Source organism: Pseudochaenichthys georgianus, chromosome 14 (assembly GCF_902827115.2).
Source record: "Pseudochaenichthys georgianus chromosome 14, fPseGeo1.2, whole genome shotgun sequence".
Lineage (NCBI taxonomy): Eukaryota > Metazoa > Chordata > Actinopteri > Perciformes > Channichthyidae > Pseudochaenichthys > Pseudochaenichthys georgianus.
Genome location: NC_047516.1, coordinates 31,367,450 through 31,382,466, shown reverse-complemented (window position 1 = coordinate 31,382,466; position 15,017 = coordinate 31,367,450). Strand labels below are relative to the sequence as shown.

General features: G+C 40.8%; 1 protein-coding gene across 2 annotated transcripts in view; it reads left to right on the top strand.

Annotated features, from left to right (window-relative positions):
• Positions 1-7,773: 7,773 nt before the first annotated feature.
• Positions 7,774-15,017, top strand: part of LOC117458132 (seizure protein 6 homolog) — a 122,356-nt gene continuing 115,112 nt past the window's right edge. For both annotated transcript variants that reach the window (XM_034098401.1, XM_034098400.1), the window contains exon 1: positions 7,774-8,076. In XM_034098401.1, coding sequence (XP_033954292.1) covers positions 7,989-8,076 — 88 coding nt within the window. In that variant the 5' untranslated portion in view covers positions 7,774-7,988. The remainder of the gene's footprint in view (positions 8,077-15,017) is intronic.

The following is a 15,017-nucleotide window of genomic DNA, read 5'->3' as shown; positions in this document are numbered from 1 at the left end:
TAAACAATTAATTGATAATCAAAATAATTTATGATAAATTGTTGCAGCTCAAATTGAAAAAACACATCAATATTCATTTTGCACAAGAAGGGATTTCTTGCATACTTGTCATAAGTATGGTAATATGATAAGAGTGAGAGGCAACACATGTCAGTGTATAGTACAACAATGTTGATTAACTAAATATATACTATTATTTCCTCTTCACATTGATAAAGTCAAACTGTCAGTTAAATGTGCGTGTGTACGTGTGTTGGTGTGTGTGTGTGTGTGTGTGTGTGTGTGTTAGAGAAAGGCAGCGCAAGAAGCACATTTTAGCAAACATTTAGGAACAAAAATGGCCTTTTGAGCCTTTTCATTAGAAGACTCTGTGAACAATGTACTTCTCTGTTCTAGTTGTGTTTTTTATAGAAAAATGACGTCTGAAAGTAATTTAATGGTGACTAGAAAAGAATAGAAAAAAGGAAAAAAGAAACCATCAAAAAGCATTGTCAAAGTGTCCCACTGCCTCCCATTAGAGCAATCGCTAATACGTTTTGAAGAGAATGACTTAAGTTCCCTGTCAGTGTGAGAGCTGAGCAAAGCTTTCCCAAGGCTGACAGCACCTCTATGGCTGAGAGGGGAACACCGCCATTGAATTGAGCAGAGATTAAAGTGGCACGCCTTTCAATTCCAGTGACTTTACAGGCCTGCGTGGTATAACAGCAGATATGGAGAAAGTACTCAGACTTTGTACTTGAGTAAAAGTAAGAAGAGTGTAGAAATACTCTGTTACAAGTAAAAAATCCTGTAATCCAAATGTTACTCAAGTAAAAGTAGAAAAAGTATTGGCATCAAAATATACTAAGAGCACCAAAAGTAAAAGTACTCGTTATGTAGATTGACCCATTTCAGAATAATATGATGTTTTATAATGATTGATCATTAAAGTGTTATCAAAGCTGGTAAAGGTGCAGCTAGTTTTAATTAATCAAAATTGTACTTAAGTACAGTACTTTTTAAATCTACTTACTTTCCACCACTGTGTAATAGGATGTCGCTGAACTGCAGCTCAGAGAACGTCAGTGTGCTGTGTGACGAAGAGCAAGTGTGTGTGCAGGCGTGGGAGGGGGGCAGACCTGTTGTCTTGTGCAGTCACCCGCCTTCATCCACACTTAACATCTCATTAGGGGCTCGTGTGACATAAGGCAACAACCTGTGACCAACTAGGCAGGGTATACGGCGGGGGGGGGGGGGGGGGGGGGGGGAGACAGCGCGTGGAGGAGGATCTATTTGTGTGACTTGTTGTCACTTGTCAGGTACCGCGGCCACTAGCCTTGAGATACTTGGCTGTCGTCTGAGAGTGCTTTATCATCTTGATAAATGCAGCCTTGGAGCATTGCACTATCAGCATGCTCAGGGGCATGAGACACACTCTGACTAATGAAAAGAGAAGGTCAAGGAGAGGGAGGAATCGTGAACAGAGATGTGGAACGTCGTGGCACACACTGCATGAAAGGAAAGTGTGAGAAAATGTTAATTTGTGTGTTCCTGTCATGATATCTTGCATGGTGGCAGTGCGTGTTGCTGTGTAAAAATATGCTTGGTAGAATACAAACCCTTTTCCAAGAACACTCTATTACACTCACGGACAGAAAACTCCATCTTATCCTACGCCTCTGCAAGGGCACCCTGGGTAAAACAGAGTTTCTCACTGCAGCAATAATTGCATCCTCTTAAAACATTCATGGCGCCTTATTGGGGCCACTATAGTTTTAATTACATTTGACAAGAAGGGTTACGTTCATTTCCCTGTACCTGTTCTACAGCAGACTTCTTTCTTGAATGTCATTACAGCAGGTGTCTAGAATTTCGAGAGCAGTGTTCATTTTGCAGTCATCAAAGCGACAGCGCTGAGTTTAGGGAATCCTTTTCCGGGCTCATTACCATAGTCTTCTGAATGTATTGGCAGGGCCCCGCATGACTGGGCAGACGCCGCCGTCGGATAGAAGAAGAAGCGATGATCAGGGGGTTAGCAGCTGCTGCTCAGTCTATAGGGTCACATCGACTTTATTCCCACTGTTGGGACTGAGCATTACAACCAACCAGAAGTGCTCAGTTTGTCACAGAGGGAAGACATTGGGCGGCAACGAGTAATGTTTGCCTGTCTCGTGCACACAGCAGTTACAAATCCGCCAAGTAGTGGAGAAATTCCTAATTGTAGGCCGAAGGTCAGGTGGTGCTTGTAATCCCCCCCCTTCCCTTTTCTTTTTCTCCTGCAGGAAATGGACGTGAACAGAAAGCTTTGAAAAATGGTCTACTGCGCTGAAGACTGCCTCAGAGGGGGCTCTATTCCAATACATGATAATGAGGAGTGTGCAATTAACTGGGCTCCACCAGGAGGACGTGCACAACAAAGGGATGGGGGGGGGAGAGACAGACAGTACGATGCAACAAACTGCACGGATCTATTTATGCCACACAGGCATGGGCAAGTTTAGAAACAAATATTTATAGGGAAATTGGGTCATTGTTCCAGGATATTGAGTCGATAGCACGCACAAGAATAAACCATACATTACAGGAAACACAAATGCAATATATCTGTAGCTCTTCACAGTGGCTGTGAGACACACAACTGGAAACATGACATCTCATGAGATCTGCTGCTGATATTCTCCTCTTATAGATTTGTGCCAATTGAGGAGCATTTCAAGTGTTGCAGACTAAGTCAACGTTTCAGGAAGCAAACAGGAGATAGGGCAAGAGCACATACAGTACATGTCACTTGTATAAACTGGTAACAGACATAAGAGAACAATTGTATTGTTTTACTCTGTGTGCTGGCACTTTGCAAATGTATTCTTGGCTGTTTGTGTTCTGAAATCTTTATATTTTAAAGAACACATTTCATTTATGAATAACTAGTCATTGATTGTCTTGATCCTAATGCCAATATAGAAACACTTGAAACAGATGTATTCAAATGTGAAAAAATTGCAACGCTTTTTATGACGTCCGTGTCTGTAATGCATTATAAACATTTTTATAATCCATTAAAGGGTGACCAACACATCATCTTTGGCTTCTGAGCATAAGTAATTTGGTTACTGGCCTCATCGGGCAATATCGTGACTTTGCCAATGTTGCCTATTAAATATGTAAAAGGCGTGAAGAAAAGTGTTTTAACCTTGAAATGTGTAAGAGTGAACGGAATAAGCCAACATTGTTATGGTGCTGTATTAGCCTTTCTTTGAAGCTTTACAGATTGGGAAAAAAGAGTGTCAGATTACAGATAACACGTGTCAAAAACCAAATTAGTAAGGCAATTGATAACATTATATACACAATATGCATATGTCTTTCAGCTATGTCTTATCTATTCCATGGGCAGCAGTCAAAAAGAAACTCAATAGAGGAGGAAATCAATAGAGATATTTCTCAACAGTGTTGTGCAGACAAAATGAACAATAACTCTTGCTGTTCTGTTTTCTGTTCTCATCATCTGTTCTGAATTATGACAGTAGTTAAATCATCAGGACTGCTGGTTGCACTTTAGTGAAACATCATTCTTAAAAAAGAAGAAATACACACAAACTTTAGGAGGGAAAAGTCAGCCAAGGACAAGGCACAGAAAGAAGATGTGTTGCTGGTTGAAAGTGTGCCTTTTTTCCCAGTTCAAACAGAGTTAGCTGTTTCTCGAAAACTAATTGTTGCTAGGCAACAACCAAATGAGTGCTAACGCTAGTTCATGGTTTGTCACAGTACTAATACTAAAGTTTAAAGTAATGAAAAGAATTTCCAAAAATCTCCAATTTCTGTTCAGATCCTGCTAGCTCCATGTTGGTAAACCCATACAGATATCCGCCTCTCAACTCATCTTATTGAGCAATGGAAGAAAATTGGTCATGACGTTGGGTATTTTTTCGCTCTGAGCTGATTTATTTTGTGCAACTGCAGAAACCCAGACACATCGAGAGGGAGCTGATGTTCTCCCAAAGGAAGCAGGCAAACAGCCGCCCTTCATTAAACACAATAACACAAAGCAACCCAAGGATACTAAAAACATGCTCTGTCTGACACTTTCTGTCTGATGGAATGCTAAAGCTGCAGCACCAGGCAACAACATGAGCTATTCTACTGATTCATGTTTTTGCTATTGTCCCCAGCATACTCTTGTATCATCCCTAAATATCTAACACCTCCTCCCTGTAGCAGCTGCAGCCGGATCGACATGGCCTAACGCAAGACAAATAGCAGTAAATTACAGTGAACAGATTTGAGGCTACTACTCTAATGTCGATTGTTTGCTGGAAGGGGCCACAGTTCCGCACCGTGAATGATGATGATTAGCTGCGCATGCATTTGTGAGTCCTGTGACTGTGATGGTGTCGCCGTCACTGAGTGTAATGTGTGCTGTAATTTGTAGGGTGAAATGCCACGTGGGCAGAGACTTGATAGCATTTGGCACACACTCCTTGCTTTGATGAAGCACTTGGCCAAGCCAGACGATCTGAATATCACAGACACTTCTGAGTCAGTGGGAGTGTGTGTGTTAGCCGAATAATCAGTCAGTCCTTAGCCATCTAATGGACAGTCACCGTAAGATGTTTTTTTTTTACATAATCCTGCCATCTCAGATGACTTTAATGCGTGTAAAGGCTTGCAGTGGATGTGTGCCTCATTACCTTTGTACATTGGTCATTTCATTAACTGCTCTGCCCCCTTCCCATTAGCAGAATGAGAGCTCTGCTGAAACCATCTGGCTGCCAGCGAGACCTCAGAGCTGCTTGATGGCTCCGCCGAGCCTCACCAAAGGGAAGTTACACTACGAGAGCCCTTCTCTGAGTCACACCAGAAGGGAGCGATGCACAGGGTGTCCCACGTGTGGGGGTGCAGGGGGGAACAAAGAGATACAGTTAGAAGCAAAGGGGATGACAAAGTGATAGAGGAGGACAAAGTGAGACAAAGTCAAATAGAACCCGGAAGAAAAGTCAACGTGACAAATGAAAAAGCAGAAGTAGTAAGGAGAGTGGGAACGGACTCCTTGTGCAACAACGACAACAATGAATGAAACATCAACGAAGCAGTTGAGTCTGAAGTGCCAGAGGTGTGACAGAGAGGTGGGAGGGGTCGTCCTTCCTGACAACAACACATCACACGTATGGCTTACAGTGCGATAATGCATGTGCTGACCCCAGAGAACAGGCGTACATACAACCACCTTTTATTTGTAGCCCGAGTGGTCTTGTTTTGAAATAGCATCTGCTTACACACACTGTTTTAGTGTCAACTGACTGTGGGTCTCTTACCCCGCCCGCATCTCTATTCTCGCCTTCTAATTGCTTTTATTTTGATTCTGTTTTGCTCTTGCCTCGCACAACAGCCTGCCTGGGAATGCACGTCAACCTGACGTTTCTTCTGTTGTGCGGGTGACACAAAACCATCCTGGAAAATCACATGTTTTGTTGCTTGTTACTTCCTGTGAAGCATTTCTGAAACCCACCCATTAGTGTTCCTGCATCACTTACAGTACAGTATGTAGAAGTGTACAGAACTCAGGAACATGCTGTAGCAATTACTTTACTGGCTGAACATGTTTTCATATAACAGGCTAGTTTGACCTAGATAACTAAATACGACGTAATGATATGCATGCTAGATCCTATCTATAAATACTTTGGGCAGAGCATATTTCAACATACTTATCATACCATTTAATAATCATAATTGCTTTTGACATATTAAGACTGAATACTGCTTTATATGTGTATACATATTGGAGACATTTTATTTCATTTTGGGTCAGGAATATAGTCATCCTTTCACTTTATCCATTAAGTACTTTTCCCCCCTAAATTTGGACTTTATTGTCAATATTTTGACTTTATTCTAATTTAGTTTTTTAACTTTATTGTCAATATTTATTCTATCATGCCCTACAGTGGCCGACACGGGCAAAGGCAAACACACACGATCATGGTTCGTAACAACTATTTTGCTGTCTAAGAGAATTTATAATGACTTACCTTACTCTGATTAACGAGAAGAACAGTGATGTAATACTGTATTGATCTTTCACCTGCTCGGACTCTAAAGGGAGGTCAAAGGTCATCCACTCAGCATGCAGCTGGGATGAGTCAGGTGTCTTCCTCATGCTTCAGTCAGTGACTCTCTGCCAACACATGCTACTAACTAGCTCTTTTCTCTTGGATTGCTTTCATTATATGTCATGTCCTTGTCACAGCGTTAGCTCTGGCTGCTACGGAGACCAAATACTGTATTTTCTCGATATTCTTTACCCGCAGAATCCAATTTAGGCTGCCCACTTTATTCATTAAAGTACTATTCTCCTGCAAGCTCTGGGCAGACACATCACTGGCAGATAGATACAGCCCTGAGACATAAACTGAATCCAGGAAAGGATAAAAAAAGAAAGTGACCCAAGAGACTCAGAGCGTGGCATGATTATTTCCAGCACCTGAGGACCGTCTCACCTCAGGGTTCGTCATGCACAGCAGGGTCTGAGCCTAACTGGGGATGGGTCTAACAGCTACAAACACTCTACTCAGCTGCTGTCCTGTACGGTGGCCCTGAAGTGCAAGTCACGTCCATTTCAGGAAACACCACAGCATTTCAACGTATACGGAAAGGGTATGCCTTTAGGGAGAACACTTCTTGTTTGTGATTGGACAGAGCCAGCCAGAGAAGCACTGCTGTGATTGGTTGTTTTTGCTGAAGTGTGTGGTGTTTTCTGAAATGCTTTAGTGTTTCCTAAAACGCTGTGGTGTTTCCTGAAATGCTGTTTTGACTTGCACGTCAGGGGACGAATCCCGATGGGCCGGTACTGAAGTGGGCCGGTCGGACGATGTGTGCCGGTCGGAGAAGTCACTAGCACCCCCCCCACGTTGACGATGTACTTGCGGTAATTACTTGCGGTACCGAGGTGGGCCGGTCGAGAGTCCTGGGCTGGTTTGTAGTCCCAGTCCGCCCCTGCTTCAGGGCCACCGTAGTCCTGACTCGTGAGGGCTAGACACATCAGAATGGTGAATGCTATATGAAGGATATTAATGAAAAGCAAGGCAAGTTAATGAGGGAGGAGGTAGAGGCCATTTGAACTGTGTTTATACAATTTTTCAAACAGAGTCTTCAATTAAAGTCTTATTTCTTTTAAGGATTTAAAATAAGTATTTTCGAACACTGAGTGTGCCATCTTCATGTTCAACCAGAATTATTTTGCAATAAACTATATCAAAAAGTATTTATAACGATAAGTTAAAGACAACTATGCTATAAAATGATAACATCTAAATAAAATAGAATAAGCGTATCTATATTTAACACAAGAAGGTAAAGTAAAATATGCAATACAATATATAATGATAAATAACAGATAACACAATAATATAAATAAACTGAATAATACATTTGATTACAAAAATAAATATTATTCAAAATATTATGAAAGAATAATTGCACAGTTAAAGAGGGTTTTCTGTGGAAGTCGATTGAGGTTCTTAAAGGGAGGAGTTAAGAGTCAGTTGTTGTGACAGCTACGTTGATGGAAATGGAAAATTGAATACATATGCTTGGTATAAAAATATTAAATGTGTTAAAAATATTTAAAAGATGACAGTTTTTAGAAAACAACCCAAACATTGTGGAGGGAATCAAAGGAATCCACAGAGCTCAGGATTAGGACTGGAGGCTGTTCCCTGCGCGGACGCTAGGAGCTGTCCGCGGTACTGAAGCCTCTCCTCTCATGTGCCTGCTCACACTCGCTGGAATCCGCTCACTGAGCGTCCAAATTAAAAAGCACCTCCGCATTTCACTTGATTATTCTCCGCTCTCTCCACTCCGGTTAGTGTAGAAGAAGTGCAACCCGCGCGGCTCTCTTTGTGTTTTACACATTTCTCGCTTGTTTGCTTTTTAGAGCCCTGGAAGTATTCTTTCCCAACACAAGGACGTGTTCTGTAGCGAAGAGAAAGAGCGACCCGACTTTAGTAGACATGTGCGCGAGACAAGGCTGTCAATTGAAGACCCTCTTCGGGGTTTTGGTTCTCGCTTCTGCTGCCGTGGTGAAAATACATGGACAAGGTAAGAACTTGTGTGTAGCCGTACTTTGTGGGGATTGTTCCTCCTGTCCAACTATACGAGGCGAAGCTGAGTGCAGGGCACCGGGTTCACTTCGCTATGTCAGATCTACAAGTGTGCATGGTGAGCGCAGAATGAACTATTGATCTTTGAGCTAAAATCCTAATCAAGCTAACAAAAATACTAGCAACATTGCTGGGGAAAGAGTTGCAGATAGTCCCATTAATTATCTGCCCACATTCCAAACGGCTACTTTTTCATTCTAAGAGGCAATCCTCCAATCAGTCATTGTTATTTTACAATTTCCATTGGAGTAAAACAATTGGATTGTGCCAAGAGTTGTGCCGTCTGGATCTTGTTGTTGATGCGTGAGCTTCAAGTTTTCACAATTGTTTTCCTGGCCCTGGTTACCTCTGTGTGTGTATACAATAGATACAATATACCATTTCTTAAACGCTGGAATATTTCCACAGACACAAGTTGGATATACTATAAATATTACAACATTTTATTTTTTAACATTTTATAGTGTTACTGATCCTTCAATTATGTAAACATGTTGGATCCTTTGGTAATGTGTGGGTCCAATTGTCCCGGGACATTATTGGTGTTTCAATAGTAGTACAGAAATCAAATGTATATGCTCAAATCCCTAACATTAATCATCGTTATCTTAATTCCGAACATAATACTGTAGATACAACATATTTAAATAATGTTCTGCTACATCACATTAAACAGACTGCCACTTTCACCACAACATATTATCTTAAATATGTATTTAAAAGACCTTCAAGTAGCTTTAATACGAGTTGGTTATAAGGGTTTACTGTCAATCCCCACTAACACAACCCTAGGAGATTGCTTTAACTGCACACACACACACACACACACACACACACACACACACACACACACACACACACACACACACACACACACACACACACACACACACACACACACACACACACACACACACACACACACACACACACACACACACACACACACACACACACACACACACACACACACACACACACACACACACACACACACACACACACACACACACACACACACACACACACACACACACACACACACACACACACACACACACACACACACACACACACACACACACTTGGATCCAGATATAGCATTAAATTAAATAACCAAAATAAAACTTTACGAGACAAATGAAACACACATTTAGTGAGGAAGACTCGACTTGTGTTGGGCACGGAGGTCTGTGTGACAGCCGGTGCTCGGTAATAAGACTCTAATCCTCAGGAATGGCTGAAGATTATTGACCAAGCTGTTTGACACAGTTGAGTGCTTGTGGGAAGCGGGCTACGGATTCACGCTCAGCAGCCTTGTCCTAATTATTCCTCTATTGTGCACCCGCTCTCTTTATCATTCGAACTATGCATTGTGTTGGTCTACCTGTGTTTCCGCTTGTCTGCACAGTTTTACTATAACCCCCCTCCCGTTCAGTGAGGATCTATATATTGCTTTTTCAGCCAGTTGGACATAGACTGCCTCTAAACATGCAGATACATTATTCTGTGCAGTGTGCAGAAAGGAAATACAAAGGATGACAACGATTGAAAGAAGGATACACAAGATGGATTTAAAACAGCCGATAATTACCTGCTTCTCATGGAAGATAAAATAGCAGTATATTTTACATTTTTGTTATATTAAAAGAACCTGTCGTTTTGCTGACTGGATGGGAGGAACGGTTAAGGTGTAGTCAGTAGGATGATTTCAATGATTCCATAACGCTGAACTTGACATCACTTTTGTTAACATAACAAAGCTCTGTCTTTTCCAATGTTCATACATTTTTCATCAAAAACACTTCACCATACTTCGGCTTTCAGAGAGCATTTTGCTTTATTATTTTAATGAAATGCTTTAAAGCTACCTGTGAAAACAGACATCTCTAGTTCAATGTATGACGTATCATGTAGTTATACATGCTTTTATAGAACAGAAAGCCTATTCTTCAGATACAACACAACGATATGAAAAGGGTCAGGACAGCGTTGGTACTTAAAGTGTATGTCTGGGGTAGGTTATTATATTCTCTGCCTCTCATAGAATTAAAAGCCAACAGATGTTTTGCATTATCATTTTGAATACATACAATGCAGTCAATTCAGACATGTCAGTATATCAGACATACTGTAGGCCATTTGGCATCATAGTATGACCTCCTCAATATTTATTTCATATACACAAAGGTTTTAAGTGTTTTGACATGAGCTAATAACTACATATTTTCTTGTTGGGGTTATTGTATATGTCTGTATGTTCCTTGTATAATAACGCTTTATTAACATTTAAAAAATAGGAATTATATACATTTTCAAATACCACCCATTACATGTATCTATTGGCCATCACACAATATCATGCGATGTGCAGCAGTGTAGCGTCTAAAGACTAAAATAATATTGATCTGCACTTTATTATCTGTATTACATTTTGTAGTAAGAATAATAATAATAATAATAATTGATATGATCTGAAGCTTTTTCTATGAAGGACAGAATACCCTGAACATCATCAGTTAGTCCATGAACCACGTATTATTGTCAAACAGACCTATACTATTTGTATTCAATAAAGTCAACTGAATTACTTCCTACATTGTCTTTTGATAAAAACCTTTCATTCAAAGCTAGCTGTTGTACTGTTAAGATGAACACATTTATAGAAGGACAAGTGCATTCTAAAAAATGCAATGATTGTGAGAATGAATTGAAATTCTTGGGCTGTTGTTTCAGTCATCACATCTCAGTCAGTCCAAAACCAATCCTGGACCAGTGCCTGAAATAATCTTTTACTCTGTCAACAACACATCTGCTGATGCATATCTAGGGGACTGAAGTCGGTGCATCGCTTATTTGCATTCTCAACTTATCAAGAGCAAATTGCTAACCCAGTTATTTGTCTTGGAGCCCCCCCGAAGACGGTATATATTGCCAAACTGTTTGATTAAGTGCTCTAAGTGAACACAGACTGTGCAGCAGAGCTTATATGGTGTGTGCATTTTTTTAATTTTTTCAGAGTCACAATTGCACACATCCCAAGAACACACCTGCACCTCTCAAAACCCCCGGGAGGAGAAAAAAGCACAGCGCACTATTTTTAGAGCAAAAACACAATTTAACTGCTTCCATTAGTGAATGCTGTGCCGTTGCTGAGCCAGCACATGTTCCCGTCTTAGCACATTCTCCAAGGCTGGCCATTCAATTTTTGATTCTCGTGGTTTTGATGTTTTGCCATTGTCAGAAGTTTTCATTCTGTTGACGAGACACGCACCGAAACCCTTTGGGGTTTTCTTTAGAGGAGGTCGTAATCCCTCATTGGCGGCACAGCCTGTTGTTGTGGACTCACTTCCCTGTCTGTTAGCGAGCAGGGAATACAGACACCCATCCGTTTCATTGTCATGAGCACAGGAACTAGGGACACATTGCAAAACTCGTGGAACTGTGACATTATTTTTCCATCTGTCGTCTGCAAAATAAAAGTCATTTCTAAAGACAGTGCCATTATCAGTGAAAAATCAGCATCATATTTGTTGTTAGGGTCATTAAAATAACACAACTCATATTGTTCAGATTCTATCCACGGTGCTTCTTATACTCTGTATCTGCACGTCCAGGACATCAAGGCATCATTTGTGACGTACTTTAATTCATATTCTTTTGATTATATATAGTATGTGAAATGTACCTTTAATTAGCTATTCAGGCATTGTTATGGTATTTTAAAAACAATATCCTGTTCAGTATCTTCACTGTATACCATGTAAACATCCACACCGAAAACGTGACATGTGTTAATTGGCTTGTTGTTGTATTTTAAGTATGTATAGGCGATATAATTGGTTACTAACTTTTCATTCCTTGTCAATGTCAGGAAAATATACAAAACAAATGGTCGAAATACTTTTTACAGATCTTTATTAGCAAAGCCTGCCGATGTTACAATCAGCTCTTTCTCTCACATGACGAGCATCAAAGAGACAGCAACACATTCAAATGACAAGAGCGTGCAAGAAGTAATTACCCCTGATTAGAAAATGGAGTCACAGGACAGTAGGCATAACGCTCATGATGGATGATGTTGCTTTTCAAATCCATTGGTCAAACCCTCTCATTTGTGTTCCCATTAATGAGAAGGAGGATCATTATAATTCTGATCTTAACCTCCCAGTGATCCGTGCGCACCGTTACAGAGGCCCTATTATGCAGATGTTCAGGTTCGATTTGTATTCTGAGCTTCTACGGTGATGCGTCTCCAAGCTTTAATGTTCAGAAAGCTCTTTATTTCTCTCATAGTGCCTGCTGCAGCACCTCTTTTCACCCTCCGTCTGAAACCAGAGCCCAGTCTGCTCTGATTGGTTAGCTGGCCAGCTCTGGTGTGATTAGTGGACCGCTTAGAGATGTCCCACTCCTTAGCCTATCATGTCCAATGTGTTGGAGTGCTAGCCAATTAAAGGACGTGTTATATGAGTGTTACATAGTGATGTCACTATGTCGTGGAGGTAAACATAACCTGTCCCTTGTTTTTAATGAGGCATCTTTTCTCTGCCTGCGCTCCAGCCTCTACACATGTTATGTGAAAAGGGAAACGCGACTCAGTAGCTGTGCAGAGTTGGAATGATTTCCTAACATTTAAAAAAAAAAGTTTTGACATTCCAATTACATCAATATGTAAAAAGTCAAAGAAATACATGCACCCTTTAATAGTACATCTAATTAAGTTAAAAAGAGCGCTCTCCATGAGAATTGAAATGAAGTCATCCTGACTGTGTGGATTGTGAGCTGCCAAAGCACAGCAACCAGCACGTGTGTACGGGTTATGATTACCAAGTTGCAACAAGTCACACTTAGCGCCATAATGCTACAGGCCTGTAATGAACTCAATGTGGTTCTCTGAGCGACTTACAGTAGTGACAGAACTCGTTAGGAACACTTGCTTGGACAGACAACCTGAAGGCAACAGCTTGAACCTGTCAGAAAATGTATCGATCAAATGTACACTCCAATAATGTTATCATACTGTAACTGCTTTTACTTTAGAGCACTGGGTCAAATGGAATATTATGTCAAAATTGGGAAAGCAACAAACATCTTTCCAGTTCCTACACAAAAGCATTGTCTTAAGATAATGTTTTGTTGAGCTTGTTTCCAATTAATTCTGTAAGTAACTCAATAATAATTGAATGTTGCATTCAAATGAATACGTATGATAAAATCCTGACAGATAATTAAAAGCTAATCACGTGTGGAGACTTTGTGTTGGCCTCGGTGCGGCACTGGGAAGTTCTGCACAATTGAATGACATTCAGCGGAACTTATCAATCAATCAATCAATCAATCAATGTTTATTTATATAGCCCAATATCACACATGTTACATTTGTCTCAGTGGTCTTCACAGTGTGTACAGAATATCAGTATGACAATACGACACCCTCTGTCCTTAGACCCTCTGTCCTTAGACCCTTTGTCCTTAGACCCTCACATCGTACAATCAATCAATCAATCAATCAATGTTTATTTATATAGCCCAATATCACAAATGTTACATTTGTCTCAGTGGTCTTCACAGTGTGTACAGAATATCAGTATGACAATACGACACCCTCTGTCCTTAGACCCTCACATCGTACAAGGAAAGACTTCCAAAGAAAACCCAGTTTAAAGGGAAAAATGGGAGAAACCTCAGGGAGAGCAACAGAGGAGGGATCCCTCTCCCAGGACGGACAGACGTGCAATAGATGCCGTGTGTAAATTGAAAAGATAATACATTTGCAACATAGGTAGTCCAAATGTTTGGAAATGCATGTGTGTATAATAGGAAGATGAATCCACGAGGATATCCATCCAGGACCTATGATCCAGGACCACAGCCACGACTCAAGATCCAGCGCTCGCGATCCAGGACACAGGACCGCAGGATCATCCATGACTCCGGATCCCAGCGTATATAGACACCAAAAAGAAAGACATTTGGGGAAGCTGGGTTAATCGGAACATGAGTGTACACGGGTATAGACAGAGAGAAGGAAGAAGTAAGATGTCCCCCGACAAACTAAGCCTATATCAGCAAAACTAGGGGCTGAATCTAATCAGCCCTAACTATAAGCTTTATCAAAAAGGAAGGTCTTAAGCGCACTCTTAAAAACGGATAGGGTGTCTGCCGCCCGAACACAAACTGGAAGCTGATTCCACAAATGTGGAGCTTGATAAGAAAAGGCTCTGGCTCCCATTGTACTTTTAAAGATTCTAGGAACAACCAACAACCCTGCATTCTTGGAACGCAATGCCCTAGTAGGACAGTAGGGTATAATGAGTTCTTTAAGGTAAGATGGCGCCTGCCCATTAAGGGCTTTGTAGGCGAGAAGAAGAATTTTAAATTCTATCCTGTGTTCTATAGGGAGCCAGTGTAAGGCAGCCAGAACAGGAGTAATGTGGTCCCTTTTCCTAACTCTGGTTAGTACACGAGCCGCAGCATTTTGAATCAGCTGAAGCGACTTGATTGACTTCTTGGTACTCCCTGATAATAAAGAGTTACAATAATCCAGCCTAGAAGTAACAAATGCATGGACTAGTTTCTCTGCATCGTTTTGAGGCAAGATATGCCTGATTTTTGCAATGTTACGTAGATGGAAGTAGGCGGTCCTTGAAATTGATTTTATGTGGGCGTTAAAGGATAAATCCTGATCAAATATAACACCAAGATTCCTTACAGTCTCACTGGAGGCCAAATTAATGCCATCCATAGTTAGTATGTCTTTAGATAATTTGTTTCGTAGATTCTTCGGGCCAAGTACAATAACTTCAGTTTTGGTCGTGTTTAACATCAAAAAGTTTAAGGTCATCCACGTTTTTAAGTCCTTAAGGCAGTCTTGAATTT